Here is a 23,026-nt window from a genome sequence, read left to right as displayed (position 1 = left end):
GAACAAGGTAAGTTGACCTGTTCAAACATTCACCATTCCTCTGTAGTGAGAACATCCGCAGTCCTTTCCCCCACTCTGTTGGGGAATATTATTTTAAGCTGTGTTACTTTTGTTTGTGTTGCATTTGTTTAACTCTGTGAAGCTGTGTTACTGTGCCTGTCTAAAACACCTGATGGTCTAATAAAGAACTGAACGGTCAATAGCAAGGCAGGAGAAAGGATAGGTGGGGCTGGCAGGCAGAGAGAGTATATAGAGGGAGAAATCTGGGAGGAGAAAAAAGATCAAAGAAGGAGCCAGAGAAGGAGGAGGATTCCAGGGATCAGCCACCCAGCTACACAGCAAGCCACGGAGTAAGATTCACAGAAGTAAGAGAACAGGAAAAGCCCAGAGGGAAAAGGTAGATGAGCTAATTGAAGGTTAAGAAAAGCTGGCAAGAAACAAGCCAAGCTAAGGGCGAGCATTCATAATTAAGAATAAGCCTCTATGTGTGATTTATTTTGGAGCTGGGTGGCAGGCCCCCCCAAAAAAGAGTAAAAAAACAACACAACCTCTCTCTGCAATATACAGTGTAATACTAATATGATCTGTAATTATATATGTAATATGTATGTACATATATACATTATGATTACAGACCTCCAATATTCTGCTTGACTTCTGATTCTATTATGGTCTTCTGTCTATGAAATACATGTGGCTAGACATTAAGTAATGAAATATGTTGGGGTAAGGAAGAGTGTAGACGTAACGAACACTAGAATATAATTTTCTGTATTATTAAGAGAATGCCTACAGATTTTGATAGACAAATGTGTGTAATGAGAGAACCCTCCTTAGCTGATTCCATATTTCAAGGACACCATGTTAGACAGCTGTCTTCATAGACTACTCATCAAGGATCAGAATGAATCTAGTCTTACAAGTTTTAAGATATTAAGTGAACTTAAGTTCACATGCCTGGGTGCTTTGCTCCTGATGAAATGAAGTTGTGTGTGTACACAGAGAGCACATAGCACAGTGCCTGGTAAGCATGATTACTCCAGTAGCCTGTAAGCTCCAAGACGGCAGGGACCTCGCTCCCTCACTACTGCCGTTCAACACATACTTGAAACAGGAAAAAACAAAAGAATAAATCAAGTCGATTTCCCCCATCGTGCTAGAGAATCAACTCCTTCTGCTTTATTAGACTTTCAAAATTTTGCTTCTATTGGCCAAATTGGAAAGTGACAAATTCAGACAGGGTTCTTCTGTGTAACAGACCTGGCGGTCTTGGAACTGGCTTTATAGACCAGACTGGCCTCCAAGCTAGAGATCTAACTTCTGAGTGCTGGAATTAAAGGCCTGTGTCACTATGCCTGACTGTATGCTTATAATTTTAGATAAGATTTAGATTTTTTTTAAAAACTATTTACAACTTAATTCTTGTAAGATTAAAAACAATGTTACCAAGAATGGAAGTATGGGCAGGCTTGGTGGCTCCCAGCACATGGGCGACAGAGGCAGGCAGATCTCTGTGACTTGGAGTCGCATGGTACTGTTTGCTACTAAGTTTGGTACTAAGCCAGCATGGTACTAAGTTCAGGCCAACTAAGAACAACAAACAATATCAAGAATGAAAATACTCTACTTGGTTTTGGGAGTCATGACTGAAAGACTTTCTCTTTATTCAAACGCATATTTTCATCCATATAAACTGTGCAGGCAATTAAAAAGTCTCGTCAAGGATGTGTTGGCAAAGTAAGGTACCCTAACATATTTCATAGTAAATACAGAGCCATTTAGAGTTTGATGACAGTAAGAGTCATTATTTAGAGAAACACCATTTTTGTTTCTCCATATGCTGTATTTTTTGGGGGGAGGCATTTGAATGGTAAAGAGTGTTTAGAGATATATTGGGGGACAGACCTAGGTAATCCTCAATCTTTTTGTTTTGTTTTGTTTTTCAAGACAGAGTTTCTCTGTGTAGCCCTGGCTGTCATGGAACTTGCTTTGTAGATCAGGCTAGCCTCGAACTCACAGAGATCCACTTGCCTCTGCCTCCTGAATGCTGGGATTAAAGGCGTGTGCCCTCATCACCTGGCTGAATCACCAATCTTAATGCCTCACAAACAGCCATCTTAGCATTTCCCAAGCATCTTATGTGCTACAGAATCTCATCAGCCTCTGGTTTCCTTCGGAAGCTCTGTGCTTAGTTTGAATAGGATGTATACAATCATTGAGGACTTTAAACTCACCATATGAATACTTCATTCCACAGAATGCCTTGGGGTTTCCTAACACTTGTTCCTTACATTCACATTTACCTACATAAAGTAAATGGAAAATTGTGTTACAGGCAGGGTGGGGGGTTTCAGTAGGCAAATCCAGATAACACAGTTTACTCCTTATTGATTCATAGAACATCTGTAAGTATTAAGCAGTCATGAAAATAATTTAAAAGAAGTAAAGTCTCTTTCCAAATTGAATTGACTATCATCTAATAAATATCGACCTAAGTAAAATATGGAAGATAAAGTCAATGTCAAAAATATAAACTGATGTTGTGATAAATACGGTCCATGTCATTACTCTGTGTTAATAAGAAGGAACAGCTAAAAGTGTAAATCTGTAGAAAAGTAACTAAGCATATTAATTATCCGATTTACAATTATGTCAACAAAAATCAAATACTTTGTAGTCCATTGAAAGTAACTGGATACCTTAAGACCTGCTAGGCACCATGATGTCATTCAGAGCACATAGTATGAGCAAGATAGAATTCTTGCCTAAGGTCTGCAATTTGGCAAGTAAAGTGAGGGTGTATAAAAAATGACTAAGTGGTTTAAGGTAGAAGTACAGCATGCTTAGGTAGGAGGGAGGATCCTACTTTTGGGAAGACGAGAAAAGCCTTCCTGGCTGGAGAAGCTAGAATGGCCTTTTACACAGAGGACAGAGTAGCTTCTTCCAACACCTGAAACCGTCTGTTAGAACGGTTGCATGTGAGAGAATTGCCAGGCCCCGTAGAAGACTTTCAAAACACCTTTGAACAAAAATGAACGTCATGAAAATCAAGTTTTCCATTAATGACAGAGGACTGAGAGATCACTAACAGAAACAGGGACATTGGGTCGGGGGAGCATTTCAGGGCTTTATAGTTTTAAAGGCTTTAGGGGCGTCATCTGTCTAGTTTGTTGCTTTAAAGGATGTAGAGCAGTACTAGCTCTCGGGAGGGAGAAGCAGCCGGAATCAGAACTCAGTAGAAGCAAGAATCGGAGGGGGGCGGGGCACCAGAGACCCAGGGAGTGGAGTGGTGGGGTAGTCTAGGACAAGGAGGATACGATGAGTCAAAGAATGAGGACAGAACATCTGGGCAGAAATGCCAGTCCGGTGAGAGTGGTGTGAAAACCTCTGGCGTATCAGCTATCGCGGCGACCCTTGCTACACAAAAGAGAATCAGGGTTACAAGAGAAAAATCCCAAGCAGAATTAAAGAGTGGGAAAGAGAAGTTAAAGGCGCTTAAAACCAGCAATTGTGATTTGCTTATCATCTAAACACAGCAGAGGCGCTCATTCAGAAACTGCACTAAGTGAATGGCCCATGGCCTTTGGCATCTGCATTGAAGCAGGGAGTGTGTTGTTTTAAAAATGATAAGACCCCCGCTGGGCGGTGGTGGCGCACGCCTTTAATCCCAGCACTTGGGAGGCAGAGCCAGGCGGATCTGTGTGAGTCGAGGCCAGCCTGGTCTACAGATCGAGATCCAGGACAGGCACCAAAACTACACAGAGAAACCCTGTCTCAAAAAAAAAAAAAAAAAAAAAAAGACCCCCCCCCTGAACTGCGCATGTGCAATCATGCAGCTGGAGTGGCGGCCGAGTCCTAACAGTGTGCTAGCTTACCACGCTACCATAAAACCTAAGGGAACTCCGAGTGAATGAGGGACGCCGTTCCTCACCACGGAGCTCCCCTGTCAGTCCTCTGGGCAGCGCACAGGTTTGTCATTGGAAGGTCTTGACACACTGAGTTCAAGCATTAACATGCACCGGTCAAGCTGGGGTTCGGTGGGGGAACCTAGGTTGTCTTAGCTACTCAGAAGGCTGAGCCTGAGGAATTGTTTGAGCCTAGGAGTTCACGCCCAGCCTGGGTATATCATGAGAGCCAGTTTCAGAGAATAATATTTCTCATTTGTCAGGACTTAAGAAATCTGGAAATGGAAAAGGGCCTGTTGGGTTACAGTAGGTCTCGAGAACATTTTGAAAAATGAACATTGCTCACGGGTCTCTGGTACTAGTTAAGGCCAGGTCTGCCATTTGGGAAGCCAGAGTTCACATCTGGTATTTTCTACCTCACAAGTGGTAGAAATGATAGATTAGAGGGTTGTGAATGAACTCAGCCGGAGAATGCTTTGCCTACCAAGTACAAGGCTCAGGGCTTCATCTCTGTCACTGAGAAGGATGGGGAGAAAGAGGGAGGGAGGGAAGAAAGGAGAAAAAGAGAGAAAGACAGAGGGAGGAAGAAAAAAGAGAAAGAAATTAGTATTTTGTGACAAATACCAGTATTTGTTGGCATATTGCCGTATAGTTGTAGCCAAAAGCTTTTAACGGTGTTTACCGTAGATCAGTAGACAGGTAGGCAGCTAGATTCAAGGATGAGCCAGGCTTTTGAAGTGCTTAAGAAACTGGATGTCACTTTTTGTTGAAGAAAGGTACCCAGGAGCACTGAGCTCCCCCCAAGGGTTGAAGCGAAGCTGTCTTTCTCCCTCAGGAACTCATCCAGATGGATCCCAGAGGCTCCCTGGGGACATCCCCAGCCTAACAGCTGTGGGGACACTTTATGTGCTCACTGGGCACGCTGCCATCTCTCTAATAACATGCACAATGGGCTTAGTGGCTGTCCTGTAGTCCAAATGACCTGATTATTACAGATTTGGTCCAGCAGGCAGTTACAGATTAGAAACGGCCACAGGAAAGTGGAAGAGAGCTTTGGGAGTGGTTACTAAAGAGATAAAATGTGGACTATATAACATGAATATCTGTCTTCTTTCTCAGATACTGTGAAAAAAGATACATCAGAGGGCCAAGCATGATGCACACCTGTAATTCTAGTACTTGGAAGGAAGAGACTGGGGCCAGTAGCCAGTTCCAGGCCATGCTGGCCTATATGATCAGACTTTGTCTCAAACATAAATAAATAGAAAAGAAAACCGGGCTGGAGAGATGGCTCAGAGGTTAAGAGCATCGACTGCTCTTCCAGCGGTCCTGAGTTCAATTCCCAGCACCCACATGGTGGCTCACAACCATCTGTAATGAAATCTGGTGCCCTCTTCTGTATACATAATAAATAAATCTTTAAAAAAGAAAAGAAAAGAAAACCTATTATATCACTTTATATTTCCTACCTTCTTTCTATTGTAAGTTAAAATGAGACCATTAGGAAAATTGTTATGACATTATATTTAGTGAGAAAAACAAAATTGCAAATACCAGTGCTTCTCAAATTTCGTTTCATGGATCTTTTTGTTGTTATTGTTGAGATAGTGTTGCTCTGTGTAGCCCTGGCTATCCTGGGACCTGCTATGTAGACCAGGTTGGCCTTGAACTCATAGAGATGCTCATGCCTCTGTCGCCCAAATGCTGGGGTTAAAGGCTTGTGTCACCATGTCTGGCTTGAATCTTTAAAAAAAAAAAATTTTAAAAATAAACTTGATTACAGAAAAAAAAACTTGAAAATCAAAACAAAACAAAACAAAACAAAACAAAAAATCATGAGGATGCGGATGCCAAGACTCTTAGGTAAGTGGAGCAGCTGCCAAGACAATGCCCAGAGGAGAAGAGCTGCAAAGAAGCCTGAGGGCAGGCCAGTGCCTGGAAGAGAGAAGAACCCGGGAAGGAACTCTCTAGCCTGCTAAGCGCCTGCAGGCTGTGCTGTGTGCTCAGGTTCCCGGGTTTGGGAGCTGTCACCCCTGCTGGGGTGGGCTTTGGTGGTGCAGCTGTCTGTGAGTCATTTCTGCTCCTGTAAGTGACCCCTCACCCCTACTCCTGTAAATAACCCCTCACCCCTACTCCTGTAAGTGACCCCATAAAACTCATTGGGTCACCAAGTGGGACTTGGGTGGTATCCGTACTCTGGTCTGTCCTGGCTTTCCTATCTGTGGTGAACAGACACGTATGCTGTGTCTCCCTTGGGAAAGTTTCGTCACACACTTTTTTGAAGTCCTCACGCTCGCTGTGCAAACATTTCACTGACGGAGCCCATCCCCTCAGCCCCATCTCAGCTTTCAGCGCACAGCCATGGTAGGGAAAGGAGACCAGAAGACAGATGCAGTTCACGTCAGAGAATAACCTCTGCGGGTTAGAAACAGTTGGGGACGGGGGGCAAAGAGTCGGGGGCCAGAAATCACCGCTCTTTCCGTTCTGATTTCAGAATCCGGCGGCAGAGGTCAATTCAGACCAGTGGGCAGAAAGGAGCTAAGGAGGGACCACCATGAGGCGCTTCTTAAAGATACAGAAAGGGTTAGGTTAGCCTCGATCATGAAAGGCGGTTGGAAACAAACCACGGCCTGTGTTTCCAGTTTGCAATTTGCACAACTAGTGGGCAGGCATTGGAGAGACATTTTCTACTGCGATGTTCTACATTTTTCCTGATATATATACAAAACCAGAAAAAAAAAAAAAGTCTATTAAAATACCTCTCAGCTGTATTTCACTTTCACATTTGTGGGGACAGGCGATGGCTTTATTAAACCTCAGACTGAAGAATGCCCCTCAGAGGATTCCCAAACTGTCCCCTGTTTTGACGCAATCCCTACAGCTCCAGACCAGACTTGGAAATATGGCAGCAGACGTATCAGTCTCACCTGAGTGTCGGAGTGCAGAGAACCCTTGCTCATCTCCCCATTCCCAGGTCGGCTCACTCTTATTGTGTGGAGAAGGATAGGCAGGGAGTTCGTGGTACCAGTCTGCATCAGCACTACTAACAGAACAGAAAACAATGGCAAACTGAGTAAAACTGAATCTTGTTACATAGATCCAAACCTCCCTATTTACCTTTCCAGACACCAGAGCTGTTTCAGGAAATCTGTGCAAACTAACTTATTTTGCGAAACGAACTAGGTAATTTCCTTAAAAAAAAAAAAAAAAAAAAAAATTGCAAGAACAAATGATTTGAGTCTGCAAACTGAAAAAAAAAATTTTTTTTTAAAGGAGATGTGAGCTATGTGTGCTCAGCTCACGGCAGTCGGTCACTGCCCGATCGATCTCCGAGAGTTTGAACTATCCGTAGACAAGACCAAGAGGCACGCACGCTCACCTGCTGATGCAGTCCCCCGTGAGCGGGTCACAGCTCCCTGCGCAGTCACAGGGTCTGCAGCCGTAGTCTCCGAAGCCCCAGTAGCCCACCATGCACCTGTCACAGTGTGGCCCTGCCACCCCAGGCTTGCATGGGCAGTCACCGTTGCTGGGGTCGCAGAAGGTCACTGAGCCGAAGGGAAGGAGAGCCGATCCGACCGGGTGGCAGGCACATGCTGCAACGGAAGAGACCGTGGACCGGTGAGCGGCTGAGGATCGTCCGGGTGGAGCGTATGCCCGGCAAATGGCTTCACCTCACCAAACAGCATGTTTCTGAGACTCCTCCTTCGGCCAGCTGGTGTGTGCTTGGGGAACGGAAGCTAAGCTACAGATACGCAAGATGTGCTAAGCGCGTCTGCCGCAAAAAGAGCCACGTCATGTATTCCAAAGTTGAGAGCATTGTACACGAACACCTTTTGGTTGAGGGTGACCAGGATAAACCAGTGAGGAAGACAGAGAAGGAACATTGAATGAGAAATGAATCAGAAGCAGATTATGCTCTAGAGCATTGAGTGGTTCTCAACCTTCCTAACACTGTGACCCTTAATACGGTTCCTCAGGTTGTGGTGACCCCCCCAACCATAACATTATTTTCGTGGCTGCTTCATAACTGTCGTTTTGCTACCGTTATGAATCGTAATGTAAATGTGTGGGTCACGACCCACAGGTTGAGAACCACTGCTCTCAAAGTCACGCGGGCTTTAAGGAAGAGGAACGGTATCAATCACCTGTACAGAGGAGATGGAGAGAGAGAATGGATTTAGCCACATGAAGGCCTTCATGGGGAAAGTTTCGATTCAGTGGTAAATGGGAATGTAATTAAGGAGAACTAGAGAGAGGATTCCACCATGAGACCAGAGTGCTGTTTTCAAAGTGAAAACTGGCTGGGGCTGGGGAACCAAATGAGGACTTGGGTTTTTGTTTGTTTTAAGGGGAAGAGGGGAGAAAATGTAGCACGTTGACGTTTCACGTTGATTGTGAAGATCTAATAGAAAGGAAAAATGGTGATTAGAGAGAGAAAGAGAGGGAGAGAGGGAGGAAAATTACTGGAGGGCTCTCTGAGTGTGTTTGAGACGAGGAAGGGGGCGGGACCTGATACAGTAGGGGGCGGGACCTGATACAGCGGGGGGCGGGACCTGATACCGCAGGGGGCGGGGCCTGATAGGGGCGGGACCTGATACAACGGGGGGCGGGGCCTGATACAGCGGGGGGCGGGACCTGATACAGTGGGGGCGGGGCCTGATACAGCGGGGGGCGGGACCTGATACAGCGGGGGGGGGGGGGGGCGGGACCTGATACAGCAGGGGCGGGACCTGATACAGCGGGGGGTGGGGCCTGATACAGCGGGGGGCGGGACCTGATACAGCGGGGGGCGGGACCTGATACAGCGGGGGCGGGGCCTGATACAGCGGGGGGCGGGGCCTGATACAGTGGGGGCGGGGCCTGATACAGCGGGGGGCGGGACCTGATACAGCGGGGGGCGGGGCCTGATAGGGGCGGGACCTGATACAGCGGGGGGCGGGACCTGATACAGCGGGGGGCGGGACCTGATACAGCGGGGGGCGGGGCATTGCCAGTTTACAGAGACTGGATGGAGCTATACCAGGTGGCCACCAAGGCAGGGAAGAGGTGGTTGCTGCTGGGTTTTTCTCCTGACTGAATGTACTTTGTGCCTGACACAGGAAGCGAGCTCATTAGATGAGAAAGGCAGCATAAGTCTGAGACGTGGGAGAATCTAGGAAGTCAGGTACGGTCATTGGCTAGGCAGCATGGGCCACACCTGAGGTTAGGGACTGTGAATGTGTAGTATCCTCAGATACATTAGCTGGGTTCCTCCAGTTTCATGCGGCAGAGCAGGTTCAGGATTGGTGTAGGAAGAGATGGATTTAATCTGGGTGGGGTCAGCCTGGTTTTCCTCAGACTGAAATCTATGACAGGCCATTTTTGTAAGTCTGTCTTCTCAGCCCTCCCTAAACTATCTACCTCTCACAAAGTCACAACATAAGTATTTTCCTTGCTTCTGGGATAGAGGGTGTGAATAAAGTGTGTGTGTGTGTGTGTGTGTGTGTGTGTGTGTGAATCTATAAGAAATGCACTTATTTGGTTCATTATATATATTATAAACTGTGATCTCAGTTGGGTCTGCTAACTGATGCTCAAATGGATTTCTTACAGATTTAATGACTGAAAAGAGTTTTCAAACCGACCCAGGGCACAGGTACAGTTCTGCTCTGGCAGACACATAGAATGTTAGGGAGACAGAGAAGCAAGAGTTGACAAGGACACATAAGGCAGAAGGTGTAGGAGTGAGAGAAAAGTTTGCACAGAAAAGTTTTGCTTGTGTGTGTGTTTTTAAAGAGAGACAGTATTTGAGGCTATGGCCCTGTGTAAGAAAACCACAAACAATAACAAAGAGATTTATAAAGACCATCTGGATGAGAAAGAACCTGTCAAGAGCAAGCATATGTTGAGGAAAGTTTAAGCTTTCTAGTTTGTGAAAAGGAATGACATTGTTTATGAAGATACACAAGAGAAGGTTGAAATAGACAGAATAGATAGATGATAGATGATAGATAGATAGATAGATAGATAGATAGATAGATAGATAGATAGATAGATAGATAGAAGGTTGGGATGGATAGATGGATGGATGATAGGTAGGTAAGTAGATAGACAGATAGAAGGTTGGGATAGATATATCTATGTTGGGGATGGGGGTTACAAAAGGGAGAAAACATGAACTCTGGGTCAAACATATTAACTTCCATGTGCTTGTGGGATATGCTAATAAGTTATAATGGACAACTGGAAGTAATCTGAGGCGTAGGAGAAGAGTTGGAGGATCACAAGGTCAGTTTAAAAAGTTTTCAGGTAGTTGAAGTGGAGAGACGGCGAAACCCCCAAAAGTGGGCAGACAACCACAGACCCAGCATGGAGGCCATCCTTACATCCAGACCAATGGAGGAGCACTCACTCACAGATGCGACCGTTAAGGGTTAGGCAGGCAGGAGAAAAAGAAAAGGAACCGTGGAAAACAAAGGTTGAGAAGGTGTCCAGTGGTTCACGGAGTCAAACATCACAGAATGCACAAGCCACCTAAGATTGACAGTAGGCCAGGCCAGGGACACTATCAGGAGGTCGACGATGACTTTTCTGAGCTGGAGAAATGAGAGCTGGCACAATCCTTTTATGTTTTAACTAGTAAGTGTTAGAGCATTGTCTCAAATGAGTCTAACTGGGTAAAGCCTGTGAGACTTGAGTGTATGTGACCCCCTCTCCCCACCCTTCCACACGCTGTCTTTGGTTGAGAACTATCACAATGGATAGAGTGTTGCTCTTTTCCTGCCAAAGGTATGCGTTATGTCTTAGAAGGAATCTTTGACTCACTCCGCTACTCATTTACTCAAGAAGACATGAGAGTTGATAATAACTCTAATATGTAGGAAGCATTTGCAGTCTAGAAGGTGTCGTTACTCTTTAGTCAGACACTGCATGTTGTGGCCCTAGCCTACGTCTCCAGTCTTTATTATTTTTATCTTTTGTTTATTATTTTCTTGCATCTGTCCCTTATCCTGATTAAATGCTACCTTCCATTTCTAGACACACTCCACCGTTTCCCCATTTCTGGGCTTTCACCGAGGGAAGGGATAGCCCACCCTGCATACAGAGTTTTCAGTACTCCATACATCACTCACGTCAATCTCAGACGTCATCCCCAATTCATCCATTGGAGGCGGCGCGTGCTCAGGGCAAGCGTGTAGAGAGAGAGGACTGAAGTCGGTTCTCTTGTTCTACAGTGAAGGGTCAAGTACCTCAAGTACTTTCCCCAACTGAGCCACCTCAGCCGTCCAAAGACGGACTGAAACAGAAGCTGATGACATTCAGAAGAGAGGAGCACCGTCCATCACCCTGCTCTCCACAGCCCTCTCCACTTCCCCCGGCGTGGCGCTCAAGGCAGCCATTCCTGGTGCCTATGGAAGGGTAAGTTTGTGGTCTTTAAGGCGTCGGCCCTAATCCCCATGATGGATATAATCCTTTGGCTGCTCCATGGATAACATTTCTTCCTAGAGCTTTGTGAGCATTTTATTTTAAATTATCAACAGTCAATTATCAATTTTCTCTGTCAGACTAGACTGTGAGGATCCTATCTACCTCCTTATTGCTTAGTTGTTGTTTTGTTTGTTTTTGAGACAAGATTTCTCTCGGCAACAGTCCTGGCTGTCCTGGGATTTACTTTGTTGTTGTTTTTTTTTTTAAACCTTTCTGAGTCTCGTGGTTCTGTTTGGTTGAGGGAGGATTGAGTGAGTGATAATCCATGTATCTATACATAACAAAGAATTATAAATTCTATATGCTAAAAAAAACCCACATTAAACCAAATTAAAATGCTATGATAAAAACTCTTAACAAATGGGCGAAAGGACCGTGGTCCTCTATCCGCTCATTTAGTCAGCGAACATTTACTGGACAGCCACTGTGTGCTGAGTAAAGGCTGAGAGGATTGCTAGGGATCTGAGTTCAACTGGATAATCGTTGCCCTTTGAAGAGACTCAGTTCACAAGAATAGTTATTCCGGAGCTGATGAGGTGGCCCAGAGGGCAGACGTCAGCATGCAAACCTCACGGGAGTTTGGTTCCTAGAACCACAGTGGAAGGAAAGAGCTGACTCTTGACAGTTGTCTTTTGACTTGTCTCGTGTGCACCATGGCACGCACACACACACACACACACACACACACACCTTACACACTGCAAACATACCACACACACCACACACACACCATACATACATACACACCACACATGCCATACACATACACACACCATACACCCACCACACACACCACACACATACACACACACACCACACACATACACACACACACACCACACACATGCGCGCACACACACCATACACACATACACAAACACACACCATACACACACACACAATAATAAAAATTAAAAATTGAAAGTAATAACAACTATCCCAATATAAAGAGACTTACCTAACACAAAAAGAGACAAAAGATTTTATCTTTAAAACACTGAGTTTCTTGTGGTAATAATGTCATTGAAGTTAATGCAGTTATGTGTTGTGTGTCTTCATTAAGCTTCCTAATTTTTTCAAGTGTTTGATTATGAGGATCTTCCAGAATTCTCTCTTAAGATATCAAATCATTATTGATTTATCATTTGTTCTTAAAAACCACTTCTCTTTATTATTGGGTTGTGTAATATGATGTGTATATTATGTATGTATGTATGTGTATGGTGTGTATATGTATGATGTAGGTATTATGTGTGGGTGTGTACCTGACCTGGCACATGTGTAGAGGTCGGAGGACAGTTTTGTACAGCCAGCTTTTTCTTTCCACCTGAGTGTGGGCTCCAGGAATGGAATGGAGGTCACGGGGGAGGTGCCTTTTCCTGGTGAACTACCTTCATGGCCTTGTCAATGGGTTTCATTACTTGTTTTTAATTAACCAGTGTGGAAAGTGTATATAATATGGAATATGAATATACCAAAATAGTTTGTACAAAACAGCATAGAGATGGTATTAAATGAAACCATACGAGAATTTTTAGATCTTTAAACCAACAGTTACTGCGTCACTCAGTTCAATCATTTTGGTTCCTGACAGCAGCCACGGGAGATTGAGACAGAAGGCAGGTGTCATAGGACCCCTGTTTGTGGGACCCCACTCATAGCTTTTCCAGTAATGGAAAAAGGGGGGAAAAAGTATGTCTAGGAGTTGACCTCTCGGCAGGAGCTTATGTTTTAAAACCGACACACATGTCAGGAATGGCCAGAGAAGAATGCAATTCCATCACGTGTGCTGGTGGATTTCTGTCAATGTGACTTTTTGCATAATAACAAGACAGAAATACCAGTGGGAAACTATGCAGAACTAGCTGCAGGCAGAGGCCCCGACATCCTCCACAGCTGCCTTCTCAGACTGCTCGGGGACGCTTGCCCTGCATGCTTGGCTCCCAAGGTTTCCTGGCTGTCAGTATCGGGTACACAGAGTATGCGTGTCTTTTTCTCTTCCAGAATGCACACATTTGTTATTGTTGTTTAGGAAGATTGGTGGGCTTGGGACTGATTGGTCTGCAGGTTATGGTTCAGGTCTGAGTCTCAAACACATATTTTATACTGATTATTCTTTTTCTTTTTTTTTTTTTTTTTTTTTTTTTTTTGCTTTTTCAGACAGAGTTTCTCTGTGTAGCTTTGGTGCCTGTCCTGGAACTCACTCTGTAGACCAGGCTGGCCTTGAACTCACAGAGATCAGCCTGCCTCTGCTTCCTGAGTGCTGGGATTAAAGACCTATGCCACCACCACCCAGGTGATTGTTCTTTTTAAATTCAACTCAAGCATTTTTCTTTTCTTTTCTTTCTTTCTTTTTTTTTTTTTAACATTTTTTTGTTTTCATTAGTGTCCATTCATTGTATGCTGCTGGGCCACATTAGACATTATCATACAACTATATAGTATACTTTGCGCGTGCTGTCCCTCCAGACCCCCTTCCTCTCCCTTTTTCTCATCCCCCCCAATGAATTCTTTGTTTCCAGAAAGTTTCACTTCAACTTTCACAGCATATGTACATATATGATCTCATGTGCCGAAGTAAAATCTAGAACCCACAACTGAGAGAAGACAAACAAGTGCCACCTTTATCTTCCCGAGGCTGTCGGAGTTTAGACACACAGAACGACGTAAGCCCTTCACCCTGGCTGGTCACTAGACATGAACCTCGATGGCGAATATTATACAATATTTTCTAATTATTATTATCACTGCGTGTTGCGGTGCGTGTACAGCTTCATGGAGTTGGTTGTCTCCTTCCACCTTGACATGGGCTCCGGGGATTGAAGTCAGCACCTTGAGCTTGGCAGCAGGGGCCTGAACAGTTCCCCGACCCGGGAGCATTCCCTTCTAATGCAATGACTTCTTTGCAGTGGCGCAGTATTTACTTCGGGTATGTCCTACTGGAGGAGAATCTCAAGGAACAGCACAGCATTTCTAAGCAGATGGAGTAGAGGGAGCTTGCTTTACAGAAGACGCCATAGCAGGTCCCCTGGAACAATGAACTTCCATCACTGCTAAGTGAGACACAAATTTTGTCTACAAAATTTCTGTAGGAATACATCTATGATGAGCACGGACTCTTTAGAACGTTTCTAGAAAAGGGGTACGCCATGCAGCTGCTCTGGAGAATTTCCTAACAGGAAGTGCAGCTATTAATGAAGTAATGGATTGACACATTTTCAAACAACTTTGTGCATTTATTCCAACTACAGGAGCTGATAATAAATACAGCTGTTTGGAAATCTGCCTACAATATCTCTTAGAAAAACAGAGAACAAGACAGAGACACTATAATAAAATGGTTAACGGGCAAACTCGGGAGTCAGATTGACGAGTTCAAATCCTGGTTTTAAGGCTTATTCTTTTTTTTTTTTTTTTGGAGACAGGGTTTCTCTGTGTAACAGCCCTGACTGTCCTGGAACTCGCTCTGTAGGCCAGGCTGGCCTCAGACTCACAGAGATCCGCCTGCCTCTGCCTCCTGGGTGCTAGAACTAAAGGCGTGTGCTACCACACCCTGCCTGAGGCTTATTCTTTATAAGGCTTTATAAAATTAATTTCCTTAAGTCTCAATAGTCTCATTAATCAAGCGAGACTAATAATACCGATAGCACAGGGCAGCTTGTGAGAGAATAAGTATGTATGCATTTAGCAATGTATCAGAAATTCGTGGTGCCGTATAATCAATAACTGATATTATTTTCTGGCTGACATATGTTTTTAAGATGTTCACCATCCACTGTTTATCCATCTGTCTGTCCATCCGCCTGTCCATCCATCCATCCATCCATTTCTCCACTCACCCGTCTATCTAGCCACACTTTGACCCAGATACCCTTACACTTTAGCATGAATATGAACTGCTAGGAACTGAGATATGAGGGGAAATACTAAGAATTATGTCTCTTGAGCAAGGGAAGACATGACAAGAGGCACTGGCTGTCAGGACCGAGTTAGTCTACAGTGTATGAGAACACAGAGCAAGCCGGTAATGACCTCACGGCTTGCTTTGGAAGGGACTGAACAGTCCAACTGCTTTTCCGGTTAGCCACTCTCTCTACCTTGCCCTTGGGAGGAATGTGGGGGCAAACAGCAGCATACCTTTCTTGATTGCCCTGCGGCTTTAGAATGAAGTTCCTCTTCGGTCCTTTCCTTGGATAAAAACATCAACCTATCACTCATGTACTAAATCAGAGTATGAGGAAAAAGTAGGGTGTGATTTATGGCCCCAGGGCTTACAGAGAGTGAGCCTGTAATGTAATGTAGGACAGGAGTCAAAGCCGCTCGGCTGCATGAACGTGGAAGAATACAAATACCGGTGACAATGGCCACGAGCCCCACAGCCCCGTTTTGTGTGATGGAGAGCTAAGGCCTTGGGAGGGGAATCCAGGGGAACCACGGTTGCTCTTTCCCCCTCATTCTGACCTTCAGCAGGACGGAAACCCATTACGGTGTTCCCACTCCGAGACTGGTCCATGGCACCAAGCTCGCCACAGAACCATCAGTCAGGGCTCTCTAGCGTCACCTGGTAGTTCCCTAACTTGGGCTGTTCTGCGGGCCAAAGATACCCGGAGAGCAAAATACCCTGAAAGTATTTGTTCCTGATTTAGCGTTTCTAAAAACAGCACTCAAGAGTTCAAGGCCCTCAGCTGGGAAAGATGTGGCTGCTCGGGACCTTTCACCCCTGCCCCGTGGCCACTCCCTGGGCACGGCCTCCCAGGCTCCCAGCATTGTTTTCTCCTGGAAAAGGCCAAGGCCCTACCCAACTTCTGATCGGGGATTTCAGAAGCTGGCAGCAGCTGCTGCTGAAGTTCATAGAGGGAATGGGAACTTGGGATGCTTTGGAGATGCCGCTTGGAGCAGAGAGGGGATAGCATAAGCTGTTACAAATGTATTAAGTGTGAAACTAAATAAATAGTAGCTAAAAGGGGCCCTTCTATCTTTCTGAGGGTCACTGTTTACTCCTTCCATTCTACTGTTATCTCTCTTTGGTAATAGATGAAAAGCTACAGAAACAACCCGTTCTGCAAGGGACTGAATAGCTATGAAACGAAAAATAAGGCGCATGAATCTCACCTGGTGAAAGGCAGGATAACACCTTCGGAACATTTTCCTGTTGACCCTTGAAAGGATAAATACATTCTATTCGGTGACAGCTACTCCATCATAGCCAATATGCACTTCAGACATGCCATTTTCAAAGCAAATCATGCTTGGATAAATTCGATAAGTAATCCAAATTAACAATTGCCTTTAATTTACTGAAATCGATTCTCTCACTAGTTAGATGTGCCACATGGCGTAGGAAAATCCATCACACATAAGATAGGCTTTTATTCCATGTCTTCAACAGTAAATGGAAGGCAATTTAGTATGTCTCCTATCTGCCTTTGGTGAAATTTTCAGTGTACAATAAATAAATAAATACTAACGTCATGGCCTTTATTTTTAATCTATGACTGAAGCCGATGGTCAGAACTTTTTTTTTTTTTTTTGTATCGTTCTTTTCCTGTTTACCAATTGTAACCATGCCAGTTTCTATTTATTCCTGGACATATCTAAGAGATCTCACGTGGTTTAAAAAAACATTATAATCTCGGTTTGTGACTTTTTAAACTCAAGAAAGCGCTTCTGAGTACACAGATGAATTTAATTTACTAGAAAACTTCTAGATAAGATTATAGGTACTCTTCTTGACTTTGAAGAATTTGGTCCTGCCATACACCACAAAAATATTATTATTGTCCGTATCATACTTTTAAGAGAAATACCACCCGTCCAGCCTCCTGTATTCCTGTTCTACTCAGTCACTATCTTGCCTGGCACCCTTCTAGGAATGGGGTCATCTCTAACACACCTTTTTTCTTTAGAGAAAGAAGCTCTCTTCTCTACTGACTGCACGTGTCTGGGAGCTCTTCTCTGAGCAGACATGATGATTCTGGTGGTCTATAATCTCTCATGGTATTTGTTTCTCTTCCTAATGCTTTTACAGCCTTATTTATTTATTTATTCATTAAAGATTTATTTATTTATTTACTTATTTATTTCTTACATTCAATGCTTCATCGAGACCAGTTCTATTATTTATTACCTGTAATAAAATTATAACTCTGCAGGAGACATTCTCCACCCAAAATAATGCCTTTCACTGAAAGCAATTGTTCCCACATGAATCAGTCTGAAATGCCTTTTCTTGCTTTCTTTTCTTTTCTTTTTTTTTTGCATGCAATTATCTCTAATTATCCCTCTTTGTTCTAGGGCAATAACTTGTTTTAAAATCACCACTCTGCATTCCCCTATACTTTTTGGGTAGCTATAGAAACTTTCGGTTTAGTGCTTATTTAATGTTTATTATCTTTATCAAATGTAAAATGGTATATCTGATTTATTTATTCAATGAACTTTACTTTCTGTTTGAGAGAAACTGCAGAGAATTTATTAGTATTTATTGCTTCCCAAGTTGTGCGTGCGTGCGTGCGTGCGTGCGTGTGAGAGAGAGAGAGAGAGAGAGAGAGAGAGAGAGAGAGAGAGAGAGGGAGAGCGCATGTGCTACTATTGATCTGTATTGATCTGTATCTCCAACTCTTTTTCTTTCTTTCTTTTTTTTTAGACAGGCTTTCCCATGCAGCCCAGGCTGGTCTTGAACTTAAGATCTTCCTGCCTCTGCCTCCCAGTGCTGGAATTAAGGTATGTGCCACCATATCCAGCCTTACTGACTTTTATTTATCAGTTTATAATGGTTCTTACAGGGAGAATGTAAATGTTAATATATGTTAGTTAATCTTTTTAAATAATTATCTTAGTGTGGGCATCATATTATATTATATTGATTTTTTTTCTATTTCTTTCATTTTCTTACCCCTCTGGTTTTGCTTTTTGGATTAAAACTAAGCTGCCACGCTGCTGGTTCTATTTAAACTTTGCTTTTCAAAAACAGTTACTTCATTTTGATTCTCCGTTGGAATCATCCACACTTGCTTTCAGAATAAAACAGAGACGCCTGTGTTGTTCATGTGCCATAAAATGAACTTATGTGGCTTGGCCAAATTGTACTTGGACAGGAAGGGTCCACCAGTGGGCTACGGGTGAAGGGACTTTACTGGCACCCGAGAAGCAGTGCCCTGGGCACAGGCACAAGACTGAAGATGTCTCTGGTTCCTGACTGTGTTTCATGGTAAAGCATTCTGGATTTCGTTAATGTAAAATTTTTACCTGTAAGACAAATGGAAAGGAGAGACTCAGTATACTGGGGTTGGGGGAGGTGGGGATAAAATAACGGAGAGCTATCTAAGTGAGGAGAAATGTGTAGGCTTCGCCTTGTGAACTGCCTGTGCGGGTAGACTGTGGAAGACTGAGAACAGCCACCACCCGAGGCATTTTTATTCCTCCTGTGCATTGAGTTCTTTTTACCTCAGCTAGGACGAAGACGGTGGGAAGATTCAAGGGAGGAAAAGCAGTTTGGATGACAGACTCACTAGTGTACGTAACTGTAACTGAGGAGACAGATAGGATCTTCGGGAACATTTGATTTGGGGTTCAGAGCAGGGAGAGCAAGTTTATTTTTATCCATGTGCTCCTAAAAGGCAATTGGCTGGACTTATTCCGGCCACTCAGGATGAAGACGGATGACGACCTTTCAGGAGGTGGCTGCTTCCATATTTTAATCTGTTCCCAGCTGCTGCTTTTCTTAAATATTGAGGAAGACTACGCAGTGGTTAAAAGTGTGTTTCTTGATGTTAAATTTTTTTTTCATTATACAGGAACTAACTGGGTGAGTCCTAAGAAGAGCCTAACTCTGTTCTGCAAACATCTGTTTTAAACATGCTCTGTGAAAGTGAGGAAAATTTGTACAGAAGCATCATAGACTAGCTGTCAGTAGTCCATGCCCACTCAATTTCCCACCCACACAACACTTAATAAATCCTTTAGTGTTGAAAAGAAGGGGATGTGGAAGGAGAACATTTCAGAGGAATTGGATTCAAGGATTATTCCAATGCCAAAGCCATAACACACAGTAGTTCAATGCTGTACTGTTCTGAAATAGGTCATTATAGAACAAACCTAAATGTCGGTGTGGTGGTGAGCTAGGTTTATTGTAACTTCTAGACTCATTACAACAATCTGCTTTAAAGACTCACACACACACACACACACACACACACACACACACACACAATCTATATACTATGAATAAGAAGTTCTGTGATTGGAGTTTCCAGGTAACTATTGTGAAATGGTTACATAGAAAACAGACGTCTTAGAATTTTTTCACACACACACACACACACACAATCTATATACTATGAATAAGAAGTTCTGTGATTGGAGTTTCCAGGTAACTATTGTGAAATGGTTACATAGAAAACAAACGTCTTAGAATTTTTTCACAGATTATCTTGGAGAAAAACAGGTTCCATGCTAAACTTCTTACATGGGAGAAGACAGCCAACACAGATGCTTCCCAGCATAGGTGAGTCAGAAAAAGCATGCCTAGCCCGAGTTGTAGCAATGCTTTAGGGTTTCCTGCCAGAGGTTTGGTTCACTCAGTGAGGAGATTACATCATAGGTGATCGTTAGCTCGGGGTGGAAGCGAAGACGGCTCACCCCACAAATAGGACTGGTGAAGAGGGGTCCTTGGAGGCCAGCAGGGAGACAGAAAGGCTGAGTCAAAGTCACCAAGGATGCTTGTAAAGAACTGTGGGTTTGCGGATCACCTCCCTGTTCGGGTGTCTCAGTCAGGAGATTCACTCTTCATGTGCAGCAAGAGCTCCCGAGTAACTCTGATCCACAGCCAGTGAGCACAGAGAACAATGCTTGCCCTTGGAAACATGGGCTGGGAAGGTGGTCAGACTGCGTGCCGAGGGGAGAAACACCCCACTTAGGTTTATCATCTGTTTGGTTTCCTAGTGAAAACATCAGGGGCTTTGGATGTAAGTGCTCGCCTAGCCTGGGAGTCCCTAGTCAGTCTTCGGCATCCCTCACCCTCCAAATCTGGTAATTAGGACTCTTGTCTCCACCCCACTGAAAGACAGTACACCACTGGGTGCCACGTGGTGTATTCTCCCATTTTTAATACCCCTGCCGTAGCCAAACCAACACAGGTTATAGTTACGTAAGAGAGCAGAGGTTTCAACTGAGTCTCTTTGAAAGAAACTGTGCTCCTTCCGAAGTACATTGTCATTCAGAGTAACTCAGTCCACAGAGAGAGGGAACACTCCCCCTTCCTCTCGGCCCTTAGCAACCACTTAGTTTGAACCTGTTTCTGTTCTTAGCCCTAAATTCAGCTGGGAGACTCACATTTTCCCTTGTGTTTATAGACCTTAAATGCACTGTCCTTTAAAACACTTCTTTTCCTTACTTGTGTAAATAAATTCAGTTTCAATGATCTCCACTTGTCTTAAGCAAACAAACAACATCCTAGGAATTCTCAGAAGTGATCCCTTGGCCTGGAAATGTGTGGTGGATAGTCCCACAGTCGACTCTGTAAGGCTGGAATAAAGAGGAAGTGAAAACAGATGACTTAATTGCTCACAGGAATTAGTATATTGACAGCAGATTTGGTGCAGGGCCATGTTTATTTAAGTTTGATGGATCTGTGACAGTAACTAAAGTGTGCACATAAGGAGCATTCCACTTCGCACATCAGGAGAGCGAGAGGCACAAAAACAGCCAGAAGGCTAGTGTGGCCACAAGTCCTTGGCTGTTGTGTAGGAAGCTAGCATGCGCCCTGAGAACGGATTCCCAGTGCTGATGTCACTGTGCTGATGTCACTGTTTGCCACCGAGCTAAGGTGACCAGGTGGCATCCTACCAAACGTATGGGAGCTGTCATGAGGACGGATGTCATCAGTCCGCTTCATTCCTTAGATCACTCATTCACGGCCACCAAGACACTCATTGAAATTGGAAAGGAGGATGATAACTTCAGAGGAAAAGAAAAGTCCATGAAGGAATACTGCAGGGGATTTCCTGAGAAAGTCACCCTCAAAATGTCCTCATTTGATTCCCAGCCTCTCCCCAGGGCATGCAGTGTGTCTTCCCTCCCGTGACACAGAGATCCCAATAGTACTTATACCAAAGCACTTTTGAAAACGTTCAATGAGTCGGTTCACATCCAGCCCGTTGGAGAGTGAACAGAGAGTACTGTGCACTGGGGGGAGGAGGGGGAAGGGAGGAGTGTCAGACACCATGTCCGTGTATTGATGTGATCTGTTCCTGTAAGTTTCTTCCCATCAAGCACTGTGAGGCCTTTTCAGGAAGACTCTGACATCTTACAGACCTGGTGCTTGACATGGTGCCCGGCAGAGGGGACCATAAATGTCTTTAAGTGAAGTCTTCACATAGATATGGCCACTCTACAAAAGATTTATAGTGAACAGCAGCAAATTGGGCCTCGGGGAGTCTCAGAGTAAAGAAAACTTAAGTCGATTCACTTCCTAAATTGACGGGCCTAGGAAAACATCCCTTCTTGGAATGTCTACTAACATTTCATGGAATCAGAGTTCTACTGGGGATCACACACATCTAATCTAGATTTCTGTTTTTCTCTCTCAGTAAACTTCTTAAAATGTATTTTAAAATTCTAAGTTTCTATGCACACAAATAGAGATAAAAATCTTTGGTTGATTTGCATGTTGGTTTAAGTAGATATTCTGGCTAACTTATGCAATTTAACTCTAGAAAGTGCTCAAATACTTTTAATCTTCGTTGGAAAGTGTTTTGCAGTCCTCTCCACCCCTAAGAAAATACAGCCACATGAGGATTTGTTAAAGTGAGGTTTTGACTTCATCTGGGTTGGGATCAGAGGCTCTGCATTTCTGAGCAACAACCAGATGATGCCAATGAGATTAGTCTCTGGACCACACACAGAGGGCAGGTTACTCCTCTGCCTTGGCAAACTCAGTAGAACAAGAACAATAACACGGTTAATCTGAGTGAAATCGTACAAAATCATACACACTGTTGATGGAGTCACACAAGGAAATAGTCTGGATTTTTTTTTTTTAAATCAACCTGTTTCCTTGAAATTCCCCAAAGTAGAAACTGATGGAGAGAAGATCCTAACTGTAGTGATTCTCTATAAGGGCACTTCATATGAGTCTGTACATCACACGCACAACGGATCTTGTGTGTCATCAGAGTTAATAGCTGGAGAGGACACCCAGGGAAACAGTTGATAGGTGTACCCTGGTATGGAAATAAAGAGAATGGCATGGAACATAAATGCCAGCTGGACACATGATTTGGAGAGGATTTAGACAGAAGAACTGGATTGCTATGTTCTGAGACGTATTGCCAGCTCAGAAAGGGGGAATGAACTAGACATGTATTCTGGGAGAAAGTGGACATGGATGTGACCACATGTACCCTGGAGTATTCATGAGGTAAATGGAACCATCTACTCTGTAGTGCAGAGGCTATGTAGAGAACAGAAGAAATAAGCCTTCCCTGTTACCTCACCCACCTCCTGAAAACCATCCTAAAATGCCAGACTAGTATCAACTGTTTCCACAATTCCCCTCTGTGGAACACTGAGCACCGTGCACATATTTGCTGACTAGGCTTATTAGAGTACTTTCATACTTTGACCCTTTCGGGAGCCCAGAAGGGAAGTGAATC

The 23,026-nt window shown here is 44.0% G+C and overlaps 1 protein-coding gene across 2 annotated transcripts in view; it reads right to left on the bottom strand.

Annotated features, from left to right (window-relative positions):
- The window catches only part of Ntn4 (netrin 4), a 101,455-nt gene that overhangs the window by 6,606 nt on the left and 71,823 nt on the right, over positions 1 to 23,026 (bottom strand). Inside the window, exons 6-8 of one of the 2 annotated variants that reach the window (XM_059252996.1) lie at positions 7,285 to 7,498; positions 6,833 to 6,948; positions 2,235 to 2,303 (exon numbers count right to left, since the gene is read on the bottom strand). In XM_059252996.1, the coding sequence (XP_059108979.1) occupies positions 2,235 to 2,303; positions 6,833 to 6,948; positions 7,285 to 7,498 (399 nt within the window). The remainder of the gene's footprint in view (positions 1 to 2,234; positions 2,304 to 6,832; positions 6,949 to 7,284; positions 7,499 to 23,026) is intronic. The other variant, XM_059252995.1, reaches the window with a different exon arrangement.

This window comes from Peromyscus eremicus, unplaced genomic scaffold (assembly GCF_949786415.1).
Source record: "Peromyscus eremicus unplaced genomic scaffold, PerEre_H2_v1 PerEre#2#unplaced_816, whole genome shotgun sequence".
Lineage (NCBI taxonomy): Eukaryota > Metazoa > Chordata > Mammalia > Rodentia > Cricetidae > Peromyscus > Peromyscus eremicus.
Note: the sequence above shows the minus strand (reverse complement) of the source record. Positions and strands in the feature narration are given on the sequence as shown.